Raw genomic sequence first — 21,672 nt, 5'->3', positions numbered from 1 at the left:
TTCCCAGTTTATTTCCTTTCAAAGAGCATACATAATGGGTGAAAAACATTCCATACTGTCAATGAACCATTCTGTCTTCTAAATAACTCTCTTCTTGAATAGTTCTTCTTGTTCCTGAGTAAATATTTTCCCAAGGATAATCTGCTAGAAGTGGAGTGACCAGGTAACTAATTTTTGACAAAGCTGCCCTCTGTTAGCGTGGGTGGGATGGTGACCAGGATATTAGGCAGGTCGTGTCGGAATCCAGCATCCATGCTAAGTCATGCTTCACTTTTCTCCTGTAAAAGTAGCTGTGGGAATCCAAAGAGGTAGTAATTTCGTTTGTTTACACAATTACCATCATTCTCCCTAGCAGGATGCAAGTTCCTTGAAGGCAAAGGGCTGTCTCAACGTTCCCAGACCTATAGCACAGTCGGGCGCAATCAACAAACTTCAAGAAACTTGAGCTTCCCAACGTCCAGTCCTCTTTCAGCTCTCCTTGCCCCTAGGTCAGTGGTTCCCGGGCCCTTTCCTCATAAATGGCACATCTGTCACATACTGAAATTCTGCCTGCCAGCCGCTCCGCTCCGCGAGTCAGGGACTTCCCAAAGCACAAGTCCGGTCTCCCGGCGCGCCGGCACAGCTTGTGGGAACGAGACGCCCAGCTCGCCACTCCGCGCCACCCGACGCTGGCCACCCCTCACCCTAGGACTCAAGGCTGAACCCCGCGGGGCTGAGAGCCCCACGCCCCCGGCCCGCCCCAGGATCGCGCCGCCGCTTGTTTACTCCCCGGCGCAGCCTAGTCCGACCCTGGGACCCGCCCTCGCCCACCGCCTATTGGCGGAGGAGGTGCCAAGACTAGCGACGATTGGTCCGGAGGAGGCGGAGGGGTAGGCTGCGCGGGAGGCCGAGAGGGGGCAGCAGGCGATGGCGGCGGCGGCGGCGGGTCGGCTAGGCTGGTTGCTCGCCGCGCTCTGCCTGGGCAACGCCGCCGGAGAGGCGGCGTCGGGCCCGCGAGTGTTGGGTGTGTGTCTGGAAGAAGACGGAGCCGCGGACGCGGGGTGGGCGCGCGGAGGAGAGGTGCGGGCCGCGTCGGAGGCCACCTTCCGCCTGCGCGTCTTCGGCTCGGGTTTGGCCAACAGCTCCTGGTCCTGGGTGGCCCCCGAGGGGGCGGGCTGCCCCGAGGGCGGGCCGGCCGCAGCGCCCGAGGAGGCGGCGGCCCCCACGGGCGAGTGGCGCGCGCTGCTGCGCCTGCGCGCCGAGGCCGCGCGCCCGCACTCGGCGCTGCTGGCGGTGCGCGGGGAGCCGGATGGCTCGGCGGCCCAGGAGACGGCGGCCCCCACGGGCGAGTGGAGCGCGCTGCTGCGCCTGCGCGCCGAGGCAGTGCGCGTGGAGCCGGGCGGCGCGGCAGCTGAGGAGGCGGCGCCGCCCTGGGCGCTGGGCCTAGGGGCGGCGGGGCTGCTGGCTCTAGCGGCGCTGGCGCGGGGCCTGCAACTGAGCGCGCTGGCGCTGGCGCCCGCCGAGGTGCAGGTGCTGCGCGAGAGCGGCTCGGAGGCCGAGCGTGCGGCGGCGCGGCGCCTGGAGCCCACGCGGCGCTGGGCCGGCTGCGCCCTGGGAGCGTTGTTGCTGCTGGCCAGCCTGGCGCAGACGGCGCTGGCGGTGCTGCTGTACCGCGCGGCAGGCCAGCGTGCGGTGCCCGCCGTGCTAGGCAGCGCGGGGCTCGTGTTCCTGGTGGGCGAGGTGGTGCCGGCCGCCGTGAGCGGGCGCTGGGCGTTGGCACTGGCGCCGCGCGCGCTGCTCCTCAGCCGCCTGGCCGTGCTGCTGACCCTGCCGGTGGCGCTGCCCGTGGGCCAGTTGCTGGAGCTGGCGGCGCGGCCCGGGAGGCTGCGCGAGCGCGTGCTGGAACTGGCGCGCGGGGGCGGCGACCCTTACAGCGATCTCAGCAAAGGCGTGCTGCGCTGTCGGACCGTAGAGGACGTGCTTACTCCGCTGGAGGACTGCTTCATGCTGGACGCCAGCGCCGTGCTGGACTTCGGCGTCCTGGCCAGCATCATGCAGAGCGGCTACACGCGCATCCCGGTGTACGAGGAGGAGCGCTCCAACATCGTGGACATGCTCTACCTCAAGGACTTGGCCTTCGTGGACCCCGAAGACTGCACACCACTCAGCACCATCACCCGCTTTTACAACCATCCACTCCACTTCGTCTTCAACGACACCAAGCTGGACGCTGTCCTGGAGGAGTTCAAACGAGGTAACGGGATATTGGGGAGGAGACACGAATGCCAGAGCCCTCCGCTGGAAAAAGTGGGGGTTTATGGAAGTCTCAACGAAAGGGTCCCATCTTTATGGAGGGCAGTGAGACCTCCGAGTGGCCTTTTAGATGATGCCCTTGCAGCTGTCAGTGACCTTTTGAAATATCATTTAAAAGCTGACTTTTAGAGTGGTATAGACAGCAAAATCCCCTCTTTCCTTGTAGGCCTAATTTGGGGAGCTATGCCCACTTGGTTCTAACCCACCAGCTTTTTTTGTCAGTGTCATTTTTGTGAGTTTTGGCTTTGTAATAGGTCTAAATTCTTAAATAGAAACTAAAAGAATAAAGAAAAGAGTATAATCTCAAGTTACCTGGACGCTGTTATTTGTACACATAATATCAAATTAGTTTGGTCTGTGATGTTTCCAGGGATCATTGTTAAGGCCACTGATGAGCTGTTGCTTTGCTGATAACAGAAGGAATGATTCCTAATTTCCTGCAGATGTGAAAGAAACTTCCGCTTTGATTTCACCAGAAACAACTTTATGGATGCTGATTTAGTCTCCCCTTTGGTCTTTTTTGTTTGTTTTAACTTCCCCTTTTCTCATGCTGAGTAAGGTCTCTCTGGGTCTCCCTTAACTCCACATTTTCACCCTCTCTTTTCACCTTGGTTTATCTGAGCAACTCTAAGGTTGCTAGTAAAAAGTGAGACCCACCCTCCCAAGGGTCCCAAGGGTGTGAAGGTGTGGGTTCCTCTCTAGTCCTCTCCATTGGCAGGCTTGGGTGTGTTCCCCAGAGCTTGGCTGCTCTTTGTCCACTGGCCATGCTTCTCACACCTGAACTCCTGCAGGATAAACATGGGGGACACCCAGGGCTGTGGATGGGCTTGACCCTAAAGGCTGCATAATGTGAGGCAGGGTCTTTACCAGAGAGCGGAGGCTCCTGATCTGCTTGGCAGCTGTGAAGTCTCCTGGCCCCAGGCCGCATGGGTGTTGAATAGTTGGGCAGTTACTGTCATTACTGTACCTTAGGATTGTGTGGGAGACTTTGCTCCACAGCTCTGACTGCTTTGCTTGAGAATTTCTTGGTTGCTCTTGGCTGTTTCCCCAAAAAGTGGCTATGCAGCCCCTCTCTGGGGAGGGAAGCCCCCGGTGGGGGCCAGACTTCCTGATGGTAAGTACTCTTCTCTGGGCCACTGTAGTCTCCCAGGCAGTGGAAGTTCTTGTGGCCTGGTGGCCAGCACTTCAGGTCCTGGAGTCCATAGAGGAAGGTTCCATCGTGCCCCTGCCACCTCCCAGCTTGAGACCCTGGGAAGGCTGGACTTGATCTTTTTTTTTTTTTTTTTTTTTAATTTTTTCTTGCCCTTAGTATTTAGTTTTTATTGTATTTTTTTTTTAACGTTTATTTTTGAGACAGAGAGACAGAGCATGAACGGGGGAGGGGCAGAGAGAGAGGGAGACAGAATTGGAAGCAGGCTCCAGGCTCTGAGCCATCGGCCCAGAGCCCGACATGGGGCTCGAACTCATGGACCGTGAGATCGTGACCTGAGCTGAAGTCGGACGCTTAACCGACTGAGCCACCCAGGCGCCCCTGGACTTGATCTTTGGGCGCTGACTTTGAGCAGAGCACTGACTGGTGTAGAGACCAATGAGTGGGGGTCCAGCTAAGAAATGCTGGAAGGCTGAACAGGGGTGTACAGTGGGCCTGGAGAGGAGGTCCAAGAGGGTATTCAGAGGTGGAATTGAGAGGGCTTTGTGGTTCGCTGAAGAGCTGTGGAGTGAGAGGGAGGAGCTGAATGTGAGGCTTGGGGTTTCTGGCTTGGGGGTGGTGTTAGCCTTCTCTGAAGCAGAGCACTTACAGAGAAGGGGATCATTGTGGTGGGGGGGGGGTGGCACAGATGAATTTGTTCTGAACACTGGAATTTGGGATTTGTCTGTGCAGTGTCCCAAGAGGCAGGCTATACCAGTTGATGAGAAATAGGAGGTAAAGACCCAAGCAGGAGATAAAGATCTGGTTGTTGTTATAGCAGTGGTCCCTCAGTCAAGCCACAGGAATGGTGCAAAAGGCCTAACCCCCTGAGGGCACAAGCATAAAAGGGATGGAGGGTAGCAGAGGAGAGGCTGCTGAGGAGAGCCAGAGGTTTAGAACGTCCTAGAAGCTAAGGGAAGAGACCACTTACCAAGGGAAGGTGAATGATTCAGGAGAGGCCAGCGTCATGTCATTTGGATCCAGCAACCAGGATACCCTTGACCTTTGAGAGAGCAGATTTGGTGCTACGGTGTGGGGTGATGGAACGTGACAGTTGAAGTAGATGGACCTTCCATGAGGTATGGCTACAAAGAGGAAGCCAGAGAGCAGTGGTTGGGAGAGAACTGGCAGGGGAGAAGGCCTTAGCTCTTTGGTTTTAAGATGGGCGAGTTGGGTGTCTTTGGGTTTAAATGTTGATAGGAAGGAGCCGGTGGGGAGAGAAGGCCCACAGTCTGGGCTGCTCCTGTTCTGGGGTGGTGGACTTGGAGCAGCTCTGGGGAACCTGAAGGTTGAATGGGAAGCTCTTCAGTCCTCCTTGCCTTCCTCCTCCTGTGGCAGGTGAGGGGCATTCTCAGGGCAGGTTGGCTATATCTTTCCTCTGACATTGGGCAGGCTTCTCTGCTTCTCTTTGCAGTGCAGTCCTTTGGTAGATACCTATTTTTCCTCATTGAAGTCCTTTGTAGCCTTACCCCTTTCTTCATTCTGTTTATGAACAAAGGGCGTATTGCAGCCTTTATGGCGCCTGAGGTTTTAGAAATCGATTCCCTTCCCATCTCTCTGCCAAGTGTGTGAGGTGGTGGTGCCCTCTGAATTTCCTGAAGCTGGAGTCCTTGGCATCTTGGCAGCTACCATTCCGGCCCTGTTCCTTTCATTCCTTCAGAGCATCGTCTGTTTTGGAACTTTATAGTCTGGGAGAGGCACCTTCTCTGGTGAGGTGCCCCTTAGTGTGCAGACTTGAGATGACACCGATTATTTTGTGCAAACATTACCAGGAAGTGTGAATACTTTGGAGTTGTGGTAAATAACATGTGTTGTTTTAGAGCTTTTAATCCTGTCATCTTTGTCAACTCCCTAATGAAAACATTCAAGGACATTCAACCAAAGGAGGAATTAGGATGCGTGAGCTTTTCAGAGTCTCTGCTTTAAATGAACTGAGTTCTGGTGCTCGCTTCGGCAGCACATATACTAAATGAACTGAGTTCTGGTTCACTGTCAGAGGCCAGAGGATCCCCATGATTCTGAAAAGAGTCAGAGCTGTTGTGAGGAATGTTACCCTGGCACTTTTCTCCTGGGACATGTTCCCACAGTTGCTTTAAAAAATAAAGGAAGGTTGGGCGCCTGGGTGGCTCAGTCAGTTCAGCTCAGGTCATGATAATCATGGTCTGTGAGTTTGAGCCCTGCGTCAGGCTCTGTGCTGATAGCTCAGAGCCTGGAGCCTGTTTCAGATTCTGTGTGTGTGTGTGTGTGTGTCTTTCTTTCTACCCCTCCCCTGCTCACGCTCTGTCTCAAAAACAAATAAACAAATAAATAATATATTAAAAGGTAAAGGAAGGCAAAGGAATTTAAACTCCAACTGCATTTTTACAAATATTCTAGAAATTAGACATTATGGAAGAGTCCTCTAGCATCCATATAATTGAGTACATTTGAGCTTGCTAACTGAAATTAAAACTCCCAAGAGCTTTTGCAGGGCTTTCTGGTTGATGTTGGTAAGATGCACCATCTGCCCCCTTGTCTGTGGCTCCGTAGAACTTGCTTGGGGAGAGCCTGTAGGCAGCCGTCCTAGGGTCTGTGTTAGTGTTTCCAGTCAGCCAGCCAGGGGCCTGTATATTTTCAGGACGTTTTTATCCTATCAGATGAGAAATAAACTTTAATCCCTCCAGCTGCTTGTTCTGTGTGTACCCCTACTACTTTTTCATGGTTGCCTTCTGGACCCCTTGGACATTCTGTCTAGAGATAAACCACATGGCCATTGTGTTAGGGGATCTTTCAAGGGCTTTGCTTTCATCTGTTTGATATTGAGTCATTGCATGTGGCAGGCCACTGAGAAACTTGTGCCTGTTTTACAGAAGTTGGAAAGTGGGGCACCTGGGTGGTTCAATTGGTTAAGCATCCGGCTCTTGATTTAGACTCCGGTCATGATCCCAGGGTTGTGGGATCAAGCCCCACATCATGCTTAGCATGGAGCCTGCCTAAGAGTCTCTTTCTCCCTCTGTCACTTTCTCCATTCGCACATGGCATTCCTCTCTCTCAAAACAAAAACAAAAACATTTGGGGGCACCTGGGTGGCTCATTCATTAAGCATCTGACTTCATCTCAGGACACGATCTCTCTGCTCTGCTCATAGTTTGAGCCCCACATCAGGCTCTGTGCTGACAGCTCAGAGCCTGGAGCCTGCTTCGGATTCTGTGTCTCCCTTTCTCTGCTCCTCTCCCACTCATGGTCTGCCTGTCTTTCTCTTTTTCAAAAATAAATAAACATTAAAAAAAATTAAAAAAAACTGTTTGAAAGCAAGGGAGAAGTTAATCCATTCTAAAGGTAACATGCCAAAGCGACTGGCATTCTGGAAGAATGGAGCTGAAATGAGTTCTCTTAGATGGTCATCTAGAACCTGGGCTCTGGTTCCCAGAATCTGACCAAAATTGTATGTTGAGCTTTGGTGTTTCCCCATGAGGGCTGTCCTACAAGGGCCTTGCCTTGGCCCTTGTAGAAATGATGTCTGTCTGCCAGTGTGAACCATTCCCAGCACAGATACCCAGTGCTGGGAAGCATCTAGAAATGCTGAGTTCCTCATTCAATGCTTCTGTCTCAGCAGGAAAGAGCAGGTAGTTCTAGGCAACCCCTGGCCTTTTCCTCCTGGAAGCGGGAAAGATGGTATAGTCATTTCTGCCTTTAATTTTTGTCTGAGGATGTTAGAGCATCCTAGAAAACGATACTTTTCTTTAGAAGGGCTCCTGTGCTGGAGAGAGTACCTTGGCCACGTGTAACTCACCCAGAGGGGAGGATTTCCTAAGATTCGGGTTTTTTGTTCTCTTCAGTGAAAGTCAGTTGAGTGTGGTGGTTAAGAGAACAGATTCAGGAGCCAACTGCCTGGGTTCAAATCCCATGTTTTTTTTGTTTTGGGGGGTTTTTATTTATTTATTTATTTTTTTTTTTTTGAGAGAGTGCACACAGACATAAGCAGGGGAGGGGCAGAGAGAAAGGGGAACAGAAGATCTGAAGCAGGCTCCGTGCTGACAGCAGAGAGCCTGATGTGGGGTTCAAACTCAAGAACTGTGAGATCATGACCTGAGCTGAAGTCAGATGCTTAACTGACTGAGTCACCCAGGTGCCCCATCAAATCCAGGTTTTGCACTTGGGTGAGTCACTGAACCTTCTCTTGGTCTCAGTTTTCTCTGCAAATTGTAAATGGGAATAATGTTCTGTTCCTTCATAGAGTTGTTGAAGGATTTGTAAGTTAATAACTGAATAAAGCCCTTAGTGGCCAGCACACAGTAGGCACGAAATGCTGCAATCCTTCACGTCTCAGGTGCACATTTTTTTGTGTTTGAACTTCTCTGCAATCAGGATGTATCTCACAATTGAGGACATCTTAGATTTGATGAAATATAGTTAAGTGTTTTCTTTTTATTCTTTTAGAGCCTCATTCCTTTCTTGATGATCTGACCAGTGGTCTAATAATAATAGCTTTTGGTTGACTGGACATTTTGTTCAATCTAAAGTTGGAGCAGAGGTCTTCCTGCACCTGACACTGGGGGGGTGGGGCATGGATGCTGAAAGAATAAGGCAGTGTGTGCCAGACAGAGTTCCAGAGAGTGTGTTTCTGAACTCTGTTCACCACACTGTAATTAAACCCAAGGTATGTAAAGTATTATTCACACAAAGAAGTGAACTTGACTTTTTTCTTTACTGAAAGATTCTTTTTTTTTTTTTTTTTTTTTTTTAAACTGAGAGATTTTTGAAGCAAATACTCCCTTACGTGGATCCAGGCTAGCTTGTACCTTAAGTTTTTTTCATCAGTAACAAAGGCTGAGGTGAGTTTCTCTTAGTTCTGTATCCTAGTCCTGCACAACCCCTTCTGCAGCCCCTGCCCACATGTGGCTGTCAAGTTCTTGAAAGGTAGTTGGTCTGAGGTGTGCTGGAAGTGCCTAACACACACCAGACTTCAAAGACAGTGCAAAAAAGGAAAATACGTTTCAATCTTTAAAAAATTTTTATTAAAAAAAAATTTATGTATTTGAGAGAGAGAGATAGCAGGTGAGGGGCAGAGGGGGAAGGGAGGGAATCCCAAGCAGGTTCTGTGCTGTCAGTGCAGAGCCCAATGTGGAGCTCTGTCCCACGAACCAGGAGATCATGACCTGAGCTGAAATCGAGAGTCAAAAGCTTAACCGATTGAGCCTCCCAGGCACCCCTAATTTATTTAAATTTTTAATTAATTAATTTTTATTTTTATTTTTTTTAAGATTTTATTTTTAAGTAATCTCTGTACCAACTTGGGGTTCAAACTCACAACCCGGAACTCGAGAGGCACATGCTCCACTGACTAAGCCAGCCAGGGGTCCCTGTTTTGATGTTTTTATATTGATTGAATGTTGAAATATTTTGGCTATATTGAGTTAATAATATGCTGTCAATTAATTTCACCTGTGGTTTTTTTTTTTTTTGGTTTGGTTTGGTTTTTGTTTTTTAATGTGGCTACTCAGAAATTTACAATGACCTAGGTAGCTTGCATTTTTTTTCTTTTGGACAGGCATAAAGTTTCGTAGATAAAAAAAGTAGATTCTTGAAGTTTTCTCAATATTCCCCAGCACTCTGAGGCTTGGGCTTTTTCAAGCTTACATTTCTTTATCAAAGAAACAAACAGAAAGCTAATCTGAAGAAGAGGAAAGTGAACAGTTCCAGGCTGCTGCTCTTCCTCCCACACAGTTGGGGCTCTGACTGGCTGATTACCATTTACCATCTTCTCCCTGGATAACTTTCATAGAACTTGGCTTCTGGAAATAAAGGACAGCATTCCGAATTGGGAAAACTTTCCTAGGAGAGTCACTGGGTGGCCCCTCTCTGCTCTGCCATTTAGATTGTCCCAGAGGAGGCTGTGTTTCTGGAGTTGGTGCCCTTGTGTGTGCAACCCTATTGCACCTGTCTTAGTCTGATGCATCCTTGTCTATGCCACGTTCATTTAGACCAGAGGCTGAGTCTGCTCTGCCACTGCCTGGGTGCCCTTGTGCGGGTGAACACAGTGTCTGAGATCTAGGTTCCTTCGATGTAAAGTGAGTCCCACCTTGTGCTTGGCACCTTGTAGGAAAAACATCAACTTCTGTCCCTTTGGTGAGCTTGTCACAGGTGGGAGTAAGCAAAACGGGAGGCCCCTGGCAAGCTGTAATCTGAGTGTCGCCTCCCCCAGGGAAGTCCCACCTGGCCATCGTGCAGAGGGTGAACAACGAGGGTGAAGGTGACCCCTTCTACGAGGTGCTGGGCCTGGTCACCCTGGAGGACGTCATTGAGGAGATCATCAAGTCTGAGATCCTGGATGAGTCTGAGGATTACCGTGAGTCTTGACTACTGGTAGTGTTCCATCTCAACTTTTAAGCCTACTGAGATGTATTGTGTGCATCAGAGGACAGTAGGTCTCCGTGTTGCTGAAAATGAGGCTGGATCTCCAGTCAGAGCTATTACTTAGCCAGGCCCCTCTCCCTTTAGCCCTGCCTCAGGTCAGGTGTCCGAGGCCCCACACCTGCGCCTGGCTGGGGAGCCACGGCCTTTACAGTCTCAGTGCTTGCCTGGGGCTCTCATCATAGCTGCATTGTTTGGTTTCTCCAGCACAGAGGGGACACTCTGCCCTTTATGGGCCTTTCCCAGTCTCCTGTTTGCCTTGGCCCTTACTTTCTCATGTTCTTTTGTACAGTACGGAAACGTTTCCTCCAAGTATCCCATTCTTTACTGCTAAGAGGGTCTTTCCAAAACAAGATTCTGGGGCCTGTCTTAGAAGTGTCTGCCTCTTGGGATGATGGCTGAGATCTGTAGGGTAGACGCAGAACCCATGCTCGATGGCTGAGGTCTCACATGCACACTTGGGACACTGAACACCCCACCCCTGTTTGTTATCAGGTGAATCACTTTGCCCATGCATCTGTCCCCCAAATGCAGCCTCTTTAGTTTGGTGCCTCAGGTTGCCATAGGCGTGCAGACATCAGGTTAGCTGCTGCTGTTTAGCACCAGTTATCTGCAAACACGTGCTTTCTGGTGAGGGGTCTCTTAATGACCAAGAATGTCTATTATTTTTACAAGTGGTCTTGCTGTTATACCAGTATTATCTCCCAACTCTGAGGAGAGGAGCAGTCGCTTTCCATACTCCCTCGGGATATAGCAAGAATATGGGTTGCTGCCCCCTCCCATCCCCAAGAACCTCCAGGCCTTGGCTTGGTTGTGTTGATTGGAGGGCTACTGATGGCTCAGCAGGCCTTCTTGCCATTGTAGGAGATGCCACAGTGAGGAAGAAGCCTGCTTCTCTGAGTGCCCCTCTCAGGCGGAAAGAGGAATTCTCTTTGTTCAAGGTGTCTGACGATGAATATAAAGTGAAAATCTCGCCTCAGCTGCTCTTGGCCACCCAGCGCTTCCTGTCCCGAGGTGAGGGTGAAGGGTGGGCCTTGTCTTTGCTCTCTTGCTCCCCGTCCAGTGGGTCAGGAGACCTCCAGGTGGACACCAGGTGTCCCCTCATTCCCAGTAAGGACAGTGTCCAGAACATGTGCTTCTCTCTGTAGCCCTGTCAGCATCTCAGGGCACCTGAGTGGCAGCTCCTGTCTGCCAGGTGGCTGAGAGCTGGGGCCAGGCTGGTGCCACCTCTGGCGAGCCACAGCAGCGGGTGGGTGTGTGCCTGCCCAGTTCTCTTGTATTGGGGAGGTGACTTGGCTCATGTGGGGCAGCAGGAGTCGGGTGTGGCTGTGCAGGCCACTTTGGGCCTGGTGGACACTGTCCCTTTTTTCCACCACGGGGCAGAGGTGGATGTATTCAGCCCCCTGCGAATCTCCGAGAAGGTCCTGCTGCACCTGCTGAAGCATCCCAGCGTCAACCAGGAAGTGAGGTTTGACGAGAGCAACCGTCTGGCTGCCCACCATTACCTGTACCAGCGCAGCCAGCCGGTGGATTATTTCATTCTCATCCTGCAGGTAACTGGGAGCCCAGACTGGGGCCTCCCACTTGCTCAGAAACTAGGGAAGGGTCTGAGAAGAGGGAGGATCATCCAGATACACACCCCCTGAATAACTGGGGTTGCTGCTTTCTCCTTGTGCTCTCTTCCGGCAGGAAAGGTAATCTGTCTGCATCTGTTTCTTTCCCTGCTCCTCCTTCCTCCCTTTCCCTACACCTCCCAGGGCAGGGTTGAGGTGGAGATCGGGAAAGAGGGCCTGAAGTTTGAGAATGGGGCCTTCACCTACTATGGAGTATCTGCCCTGACAGCACCGTCCTCAGGTAAGTCGCAGCCCTCTGGGAGTGGAATGCTGGGTTCAGCTGCTGGGCTGGGCAGAGTCTGACCTTCCTGGCTGCTTGCTGGGGGAAAGGTCCTGGCCTCCCTCCCTTCCAGGTGTTCCTGTGTGTGTGTGTGTGTGTGTCTGCGTTAATGTTCATTTGAGAGAGTACACACACATGCACACTCGCAAGCAAGCAAGCGGGGGGAGGGGCAGAGAGAGGGAGAGAGAGAATCCCAAGATAATCTCTGAGCTGTCAGGTCAGAGTCTGACTTGGGGCTCAATCTCATGAGCTGTGAGATCACGATCTGAGCTGAAATCAAGGGTCAGACACTTAATGGACTGAACCACCCAGTTGCCCTGTCCTGTCAGACATTGCTCTTTGGGACAGGCTGGCTTTTCTCATCTCTGTGCTGCGTTGAGGGAATGGGCAGCATTTCTTTGGGGCTCATCTTTGTTGCTCGCTCCTACCCCTGCTAGCCTTTCCCAGGAGGAAGTGTGCTTGCCATCCTTCTCTATGTTCTAGCTATCTGTGAGGTGGATGTTAGAGACTGCATTTGTCCCCACCAGAGATGTCAGTGTTTGTTTCTTCTGATAGTTCACCAGTCCCCAGTGTCCTCGCTCCAGCCCATCCGCCATGACCTGCAGTCTGAGCCAACCGATGGTGGCCGCTTGTCTGCGTACTGTCCTGACTACACCGTGCGGGCCCTCTCCGACCTACAGTTCATTAAGGTGACTGGGCTGCTCATGGGTACTGGTTTTTTTTTTTTTTTTTTTTTTCAACGTTTTTTATTTATTTTTGGGACAGAGAGAGAGAGCATGAACGGGGGAGGGGCAGAGAGAGAGGGAGACACAGAATCGGAAACAGGCTCCAGGCTCCGAGCCATTAGCCCAGAGCCTGACGCGGGGCTCGAACTCACGGACCGCGAGATCGTGACCTGGCTGAAGTCGGACGCTTAACTGACTGCGCCACCCAGGCGCCCCACATGGGTACTGGTTTTTAATCAGCTTTGTGTCCCCAAGGGGCTGAACCAGCTGGTCACAAATTTGTATGGATTAAGAGTGGATTCTAGTTGAGTCAACCTGAGAGTTCACACACACAGCACGGCCTTGTACTTGCTCTGAAGGACAGACGGTCTTGGCCCCTGGAGGCCTGATTGCTGACAGTCTAGTCCCGTCACTGGGACTGCACCCAGTTTCCTTTTGAGATCTTAAAAACACTGCTTGATTGCTCCCCTCTTCCCTTGGCTTGCTTAAAGTTCTTCATTTTTCTTGGTCCTGCTGAGTGTGACTCTCCCACCTAGTTCTGGTGCTTGTGGGCAGGAGGGAGAGGTGTGATCTTTCATACCTCACTTTCTCCATCTGGTTTCACGAGTCGCACCTGCGTGGTAATGCTTCCTATCTTCTAGGTCACGCGGCTGCAGTACCTCAATGCACTCCTGGCTACTCGAGCCCAGAACCTGCCACAGTCCCCGGAGAGCGCAGATCTCCAGGTCATCCCAGGCAGCCAGATCAGGCTCCTCGGTGACAAGACAGCCACAGCAGCAGGTGAGCCCCTCATGGCCACATCCCACCGTGTGTCAGCCCAGAGGGAGTTCATGTCCTGTGCCGTCCTTGCTGTTCGCACACACAGACTCACTCTCTCTGCCCTCACTCTGCCTTGCATTCTTCTTTCCTTGTCCCCTTTTTTGCCCATCCTCTCCTCTTTCTCTTTTCACTGGTTTTAAAGCTTGGATGACATTGCTCTGTAGACCAGCTGACGTTGAAAGTATGTTAAGTTAGCATTTTCTCTGGAGGGCTTGTTAGGATGGATTGACTTAATTAGAGAATAGTTGCTAAGTGGGAATAAGGTCAAGCTCAGACACTCTTGGTCATTTAGGATTAGAGTTAGGTCACCTGAAAAATGAAGATCTAGGTCACCAGTGGGCCTGGCTCAGAAGGTGGCTGGTCGACACCATCCCAGAAACCGAGAAGGGTTCTTGTTGAGACATTCAGTCAGGTGAAGCTAATATTTAAGGCGTGCCCTTCGGATCCAGGGTTCCACTTTGAGCAGGAGTATCACGTTGGAAGAAATAGACTTTGCAGTGTGGGGTAGGTTGTGGGATGGCAAACCATGCCTTCAAGAGCATAAGGAGGGAAAATAAAAAGCCTATGGAGAGAGGCCTTTGGGTAGGAGTGGTAAAAAGTCAGGGAACTTATTTTCCTTACTACTCAAGAAGGTACTTTTATTCTGATTGAGCTCCTGAGTTGGGGTTAGAGATACACTCCAAGGCTGAGTGGTGCTGGAGGAGTGGGTGGGGCTTCCACAGAGGCCATCGGCTGCCCTGGGCACTCTGCAGTGGGGACACCGAACTCATTTGAACGCTTACTCTGCCTGACACTGTACTAGGAGCTTTCCTTGTCCTAACTCATCCAAGAAAACTTCCCAGCCATTTTCAGAGGTGGTAGTGGTAAGGTGCATTTTACAGATGAAGAGTCAGAAGCAGAGAGAGACCTAGGCACTCTGGCTTGGAACCTGTGCCTGCCCTTGGCCTTGGTGTCTCATAGGGAACAGCTCTGATTTCTTAAACCCACACTTGAGAACACGAATATGTTTTTATGGTAGAAAGATACTTTCTGAGAGGTGACCTGTAGGTGCAAGGGACAGAAAGCCCCACCCTGGGCCACGTTAGCGGCTCAGCCCGAGTGCTTCATCTCTGTGTTGGTAGAAGGGGGCCCCAGCTTGAGGTGTGCTGCTCAAACCCTGGATCTGGGCGTTTGAGCCTTTTCTCCGTGGACGTGCGCTGAGAGGTGGTGTTCTGCCTTTTAGGACTGATCACAGGTCTGTATTTACTGTGATACTGTTGTTTTGTGAGATGCCACTTGTATAGAGGTTCACACCATCTCATTAGACTTGGGTCTCAAAAGCCAGTATGTTGTTCTTTCAAAATGTGAGCATTGGTCTTGGTTTTCTCAGCCTGAACTCTGTGTGGGTCCATCTGCTACTCAGACTGCACATGTTCTTTTCAAGGTGTAGACCTAAATCTAAGAAGGATGGTTTTTCCTTCATTTCCTTTTTTATTATACATGCAGTGTTTTACCGTCCTTTTTTGGCTTCAGCTGTTCATTGGGCAGTCCTGTAAGGGACTACAGGTATCTCCAAAAGTTTGCTTGGCACTGCTTTGCTTTTACAAAGTATCTACGTCCGTGCCTGTTTTCACTAACTGAAAGAAATGCGAAGAGGACTTTTGCTTTATGAAATGGTGGTTGCATCTTCGCTCTCTGCCATTCTGGCTTACAGAAGGTTCCATAGCAACACTCTACTTTGGGAAAGCAGGGAAACCTGTAATTTACAGTGGCTCTGTGGGTCATTTTCCTCTGTGTAATGGATTAGCATCCCCTGTTCTGTTGCCATGATGTTGCTTCTCCCTTAAGTGCGCCCTGACATTTGTCCCTAGTGGGGCTTGCCTGCTGTGCTTGTGCTCCTGCCTCGGCTCCCAAAGTTCTTGCTGCAGTCTCTCTGGTGGGTGGCACTCTGCTGACCAGGAGAGCTTAGTGTCGCTGCACACATGGAGGTGTTGCTGGGGACATTGCTTAAATAGTGCAGGTCAGAACTATCCCCTGATTGACTTTGGCACTAGATTTCCTGGCAGACAAATGCCTTTATTGAGATGCTTGGAAGGCACAATCATTTTTAACTGCCTACAGCAGGGGTCGGCAAACTGGCCAGCTGCCGGTTCTTGTAAATAAAGTCCTATTGGACCCGACCTGCTGGTTTATGGGTTGTATATGGCTGCCTTTAGCTACAACAGCCGAGTTGAATTGTTGCCACAGGAACCATATGACCTGCAAACCCTAAAAATATTGGCCCTTTACAGAAAGTTTCCTGACCCCTGGCCTGCCATTTCAAACTCGGGGTAACTACTGCGCAACAACCATTCACAGAGCTGATTTCCAAGGGAGAGTCCACTCCAGACGCTGCGCTTCCTGCTCCCTCTGGTTCTGAGGCTCAGGCAGCGTGTTTGCACGCCGCCACCCAGGCCCCCGACCCTGCCCAGCGCATCTGTGCCCTCGGTGCTGCCCAAGCCGACAGGCCCTGCCGGCGCAGCTGCATAGCTGGTTTCCTCTTGTCTCTCTCCCCTCTGCTCTCTCTAGCCTTCCCCGTAGACCTTTCCCTCTTTGGCACATTTGGAAACTGCAGTTGATAATTGACTGTGGACTAGTGAGCATTTTTTGTTTTCAGAAAACACCCAAGGTAAATATCTTCCCTTTCTCTTTGCTTTCCTTCCCCAGCCCTCTAGCTGCTGGGAGGAGCCCTGGAAACCACTCCCACCCCTGCCTGGGAGGTGTTTCTCTTGGGGGGTGGGAGGGTGAGTGGGCTCTTCCTGTCCCTTGTTCCTACTTTTCATTTTTCTGGAAGACAGGAGGGGTCATGAAATACTCGGCACTGGAAACTAAACCTTCCTTCCAGTGCAGGTGTTTTATTGGCCAGGGCGGGCTCCTCTCGTCCAGCATTTATGGCCTTGGCCTCCCGTGAGCAGAACCCCCCTGCCCTGCTTTCCTGCCTCTCAGTGATGCATCCCCTCCTCCCAGTGGTTTTCTCTTGTGATGTGGAGTTAGCCTATTTTCCTAAATCATCACTCCCAGCTCTGCCTTGATACTGAGGTGTCCTGAGGCTCCTCTGTCTTACCCACCCCTTCTTTTCCTGAAGACAGTTTTAACACTTGGTTTTGATAAGGCCTGCTCCCTTTACTGATTTTGATATTAATTTTCCTTTCCCTCTCTCCTCTAGGGCCCAACCACAGCAGACCTGGCCTCCCAGCAGAGGAGAGCCCTGGGCGGAACCCAGGGGTTTAACTGCTTGCCAGGCAGCCCCAGGTGTGGGCAATGGACAAGCACGTGGGGAACTGGAGAGCCAAGGAGTAGCTTCCTGTCAGCCTGTCCCCATCCCCTCCAGGCCACGTTTTAGATGGCCCTTATAGATGTCGGTCTTGGGCTGTCCTCAGAACCAGACCTCAGTGCCAGGAGCCTTCAGCAGGTCCTGCCCTCCTTTAGGAAATGGGGGTTAGCTGGGGCGCAGCCCTCCAGGCCTGCTTCTGAAGGGAATGGAAAGAACACTGTCATCTCCGGTCCCCAGGACCCAGCCTTCTCCCTGTGACAGTGCAGTGTATTTATACCTCTTTGGGCCAAGCCATGATGTGAGTGCACGATTATTGCCTTTATGTGGCCGTTACCTGTACTCACTTTGCTTTTAATTTGCCAACTTTCTGCTGCCGGCAGCACTTTTTGAGCAAACCAAGAGCACTAGTTTTGGCTGGGGGTTCACATCCATGACCTTGGCCACAGTGAACTATTTGGCTTCCCTTACAATGCCATGTTTCAAAGCACATGCCCCTGCCTGTTGCGTGTGCCAAACCTAGAAGAAGCACGATGACCCACAAGTATGTCCCACTGTCCTGCTCCCTCCTGTGGAGGTTGCTTCTCTGAGCCCTGAGCTCAGAGCCCTGAGCAAGCAAGCTGGCCCCCAGTGGCACTGAGGAGTCCTGCTCTTTCTGCTTCTCAGCCTGTCTTGCTTAGTTGCCACTAACAGTATTTGTCTTTTTCTGTGTTTTAAGAAGAGGTCATACATGGGAGGAAGGGGTCTGCTGCACCTAATCCTTAGTTGCTGGATCCCAGGGAGATTAACCAACTGCTAGACCTGTTTTTGTACCTTCTTCCTAGGCCTCTGTGGAGAGCTGTATGGCTGTAATTTGCAGGGAGAACAGCAAGGGGGAGGAGGGAAGGTTGGTTATACACCAGGCAGATCCTCATCCCCTTTCTTAAAAAAAAAAAAAAAAAAAGAACAGGACATCAGGTTTTTTTTATACCCCTGAAACATTTCAGCTCTCTGCTTTTTTGCTATTCTTAGCTACAGGGTTTTAGAGAATTGGGAATAAGAAGGCATTTGTCTTTTTCTTCTGGTTTACCCACATTTACCTTCCACAGTTCTTCAATGGTGTAGAAACTGGGGCATCATAGAGACCTAGGATCTCAGATTGGATAGGGAGGAAGGAGGATTTCTGGAACTTTTCTCAAAGGAATTTGAATCCCTTATCTGGGACTAGTGGGAATGAAAGCCAAAGAACATTGGCATGCTCACTTAGAAACTGTTCTCAAGGAAGTCTAAGAGCAAACCCAGGTTGGGAAACAGATACTTAGACATCATCTGTCTCCAGAACAATGGTTCTTAACTTTGGCTGCACATTAGAATCACCTGGTAAATTAAAAATACGGGATACCTGGGGCCCACCTTCCAGGGAGCCTGATTTAATTGGTCTGGGTATCAGGATTTTATTTTTTTTTTGAACAATTTTAATTTTTTTGTTTGTTTTTAAAGTAAGCTCCATACCCAGTGTGGGGCTTGAGCTCCCAACCTTGAGAGCAAGAGTTGCATACTCTACTGACTGAGCCAGCCAGGTGCCCCTGAAATAATTTTAGATTCCCAGAAGAGTTCCATATACCCTTTCCCTTAATGTTAATATCTTACATAACCTTGGTACATCTATCAGAACTAAGAAAAAATTAACATTGGTACAAAACTGTTAACTAAATTACAGACTTTACTTGGATTATATCAGTTTTTCCAATAATGTCCTTTTTCTGTTGCAGGATCCAATCCAGGATACCAAGTTGCATTTAGAGTTATTGCTTACTTTTTTTCTAACTAACTTTTTATTTTGAAACCATTACAGATTCATAGGAAGTTGCAAAGCTAGAGGTACCCTTCACCCAGTTTTCCTTAATGGTTACTTCTTACATAGTTATAATACAGTATCAAAACCCAGAAGCTGACACTAGCACAATGTGGGTGTATAGTTCTCTGTCACAAGTAGATTTGTGTAACCACCACTTCAGCCTAGATAGAGCTACCCCATCACCACGAGGATCTCCCTCCGGGCACCCTCTGAGAACCACACCCACCCGCTTGGCCTCCATCCCTAATCCCTGGCAACCACTGTTCTAAGATTTTGTCATTTCAAGAATGTTGTGTGAGATCATATAGTATGTAACCATTTGGGATTGGCTTTTTTCACTCAGCGTAATACTCCAGAGATACATCCAGGTTGTTGTGTGTGTCAGTAGTTCATTCCTTTTGATTACTGCATTGTATTCCTTGATATACTCCTTGTCCCGTTGAAGGACATCTGGGTGGTTTCCAGTTTTTGGCTATTCCGAATAAAGCTGCTATGAACGTTCATTACAAGTTTTTGTGTGAACATTGGTTTTCTGAGGTAAATGTCCAGTAATGCAATTGTTAGGTTGTATGGTCATTGCATAGTTGTTTTTGTTTTTTTTTTTAATGTTTATTTTTGGAGACAGCAGAAGGCAGGGGGAGGGGCAGAAAGAGAGGGGGTCAGAGGATCTTAAGTGGTCTCCACACTGCCAGCAGAGAGCCTGAAGTAGGGCTCAAACTCATGAACAGTGAGATCATGACCTGAGCCTACATCAGAGGCTTGACTGAATGAGCCACCCAGGTGCCTCTCTGCATGGTTAGTTTTTTAAACAAACTGCTACATGTCTTTAGCTGTACAATTTTATGTTCCTATTAGGGATGTGTGAGTGATCCAGTTTCTCTAAATCTTCATTTGGTATTGTCACCATTTTTTATTTTAGCCATTCTGGTAGGTGTGTAGTGATATCTTTGTGGCTTCTAGTTGTATTAACAGAATGGCTGATGTGTATCTTCTCATGTGCTTATTTTGTGAAATACCTGTTCTTTTGCCTTTTTTTTTTAAATTTTTTTCTAATGTTTTATTTTTGAGAGAGTGCAAACTGAGGAGGGGCAGAGAGAGAGAGGGAGACACAGAATGTGAAACAGACTCCAGGCTCTGAACTGTCAGCACAGAGCCTGATGTGGGGCTCGAACCCACAACTGTGAGATCATGACCTGAGCTGAAGTTGAACATTTACTGACTGGGCTACCCAGGTGCCCCTTGCCCATTTTCTTTTAAGTTCTGTTTATTTTGAGAGCACGAGCAGGAGAGGGTCAGAGAGAGAGAGAGAATATCCCAAGCAGGCCCTGCATGGTCAGTGCAGAGCCCAGTGGGGGGCTCGAATTCACGAACCGCGAGACCATTACCTGAACTGAAACCAATAGTTGGACGCTCAAACAGCTGAGCCACCCAGGTGCCCCTCTTTTTGCCCATTTGTAATTGGTTTGGTCTTTCACTATTGTTTTGAATTCTTTATATATTCTAAATACTAGGCCTTTGTTGGATTTTTGGTTTGCAAACATTTTCTCCCAGTCCCTTATTTTTTTCATATTCTAAACAGGATTCTTTATAAAGGAAAAGTTTTTAATTTTGATGAACTCCAGTTTACCCGTTTCCTTTTATGGATTGTGCTTTTGGTATCATGTCTAATCTTTACCTAGTACTAGATCCCAAAGATTGTCTGTTTTGTTTTTGTTTTGTTTTTTTTTAATTTTTCAAATGTTTCTGAGAGTGCAAGTAGGGGAGGGGCAGAGAGAGAGGGAGACACAGAATCTAAAGCAGGCTCCAGGCTCTGAGCTGTCAACACAGAGCCCAATGTGGGGCTTAACCCCAGGAATCAAGAGATCACGACCTGAGCCAAAGCTGGACACTTAACTGATTGAGATGTCCAGGTGCCCCTCCTGTTTTTTGTACAATCTTTACAGTTTTATGTTTTACGTTTAAGTCTGTGATCCATTTGAGTTAATTTTTGTGCAAGATTTAGGTTATTTTTGTTTTTAATGTTTGAGAGAGGGAGGCATAGCAAGTGCACGTGGGCAGGGGAGGGGCAGAGAGAAGGGAGAGAGAGAATCTCAAGCAGGTTCTGCTGTCAGCACAGAGCCTGCTGTCAGCACAGATCCAGCACAGGGCTGGATCTCATGAACTGTGAGATTATGACCTGAGCTGAAATCAAGAGTTGAATGCTTAACCAACTGAGAGCCACCCAGGTGCCCCAAGGTTTTTTTTTTTCAGCCTATAGATGTCCAGTTGCTCTGGCACCAGTTGTTGAAAAGGCATTCCTCTATTACATTTTTTTTTTGCACCTTTGTCAAAAATCAGTTGGGCATATTTCTATGTTTGCATTGTCTGTTCTGTTCCATTCACTGATCTGTCTCTGTCACTCCATTAATTCCACAGTCATGATTACCATAGCTTTATATTAAGTCTTGAAGTCGGGTAGACCAGTTCCTCCCACTTTATTTTTCAAAGATGTTTTAGCTATGAGTTTCTAAGTAATCTTATCTACAAAAAAAATCTTGCTGGGATTTTTGGTAGGAGCTGCATTAAACCTGTACGTCAATTTGGGGAGAATTGACATCTTTACTAGGTCTCATCTTCCAATCCACGAACAAGGTAGGTCTCCATTTATTTTAACTCTCCTTTAATTTTGTTCATCATTGTATTGAAGTTTTCAGCATACAAGTCCTTAAATGTTTTGTTAGATTTACATCTAAGTACTATTTTCATTTTTAAAAGCAATTTTTAAGTGGAACTGTGTTTTTTTAAGTTTCATGTCCACGTAGTCATTGCTAATATGCAGAAATAGGCCTTTGTATGTTTGTTTTAGATCTTGAGATCCTGAACTCCTTTATTCTAGGTGATTTTTTTTGTAGATCCTTAAGGGTTTCCTACATAGAGAGGTGTGTCATCTGCATCATAGTGGTGATACCTGGGTCCTACCCCAGAGAGAATTTAACTAGCTTGGACATCAAGACCTTTTTTTTTTTTTTTTTTTGAGAAAAAGTTGGGGAGGGACAGAGGGAGAGGATCTTAGGCAGGACTATGACCTGAGCCGAAATTAAGAGTCAGAAGCTTACCAGGAACCCCTGGACATCAGGACTTTTTAAAACCTTCCCTCGTGATTGTGATAAGCAGCCAAGTCTGAGAACCAGTGCTCTTGGAACTTGCCCATCAGTGAGTGAGTGAGTGAGTGAGTGATGCCTTGAGCACACAAGCC

At 49.2% G+C, this 21,672-nt stretch overlaps 1 protein-coding gene across 3 annotated transcripts; it reads left to right on the top strand.

Annotated features, from left to right (window-relative positions):
• The first annotated feature begins 873 nt into the window (after positions 1-873).
• On the top strand, positions 874-21,124 carry CNNM3 (cyclin and CBS domain divalent metal cation transport mediator 3). 3 transcript variants are annotated; one of them, XR_006215667.1, is made up of 9 exons: positions 874-2,233; positions 9,666-9,809; positions 10,739-10,888; positions 11,258-11,427; positions 11,632-11,728; positions 12,323-12,456; positions 13,134-13,272; positions 15,859-15,958; positions 16,496-16,571. XR_006215667.1 is itself a non-coding variant. In XM_042981256.1 (8 exons), exons 1-8 carry the CDS (start codon positions 907-909, stop codon positions 21,098-21,100), a joined length of 2,271 nt encoding a protein of 756 aa, XP_042837190.1. In that variant the 5' UTR covers positions 874-906; the 3' UTR covers positions 21,101-21,124. The 3 variants fall into 3 exon arrangements, 2 of the variants coding, with proteins under 2 accessions (XP_042837190.1, XP_007097884.2); XM_042981256.1 differs by lacking the exons at positions 15,859-15,958; positions 16,496-16,571 and adding an exon at positions 20,991-21,124; XM_007097822.3 differs by lacking the exon at positions 15,859-15,958 and having other exon boundaries at positions 16,496-17,818.
• The last annotated feature ends 548 nt before the right edge of the window (positions 21,125-21,672 follow it).

The sequence above is a fragment of the Panthera tigris genome, chromosome A3, assembly GCF_018350195.1.
Source record: "Panthera tigris isolate Pti1 chromosome A3, P.tigris_Pti1_mat1.1, whole genome shotgun sequence".
NCBI classification, from domain to species: Eukaryota; Metazoa; Chordata; class Mammalia; order Carnivora; family Felidae; genus Panthera; species Panthera tigris.
This window is presented reverse-complemented; position numbering and strand designations above follow the sequence as displayed.

Bases quoted from the DNA above. Each gene is read 5' to 3' on its own strand.
- CNNM3 (XM_042981256.1), top strand. From the start codon at position 907: ATGGCGGCGGCGGCGGCGGGTCGGCTAGGCTGGTTGCTCGCCGCGCTC. The intron at 12,457-13,133 runs GTGACTGGGCTG...CCTATCTTCTAG, and splicing joins CCGACCTACAGTTCATTAAG to GTCACGCGGCTGCAGTACCT. The intron at 13,273-20,990 runs GTGAGCCCCTCA...GATTTTTGGTAG, and splicing joins CAAGACAGCCACAGCAGCAG to GAGCTGCATTAAACCTGTAC.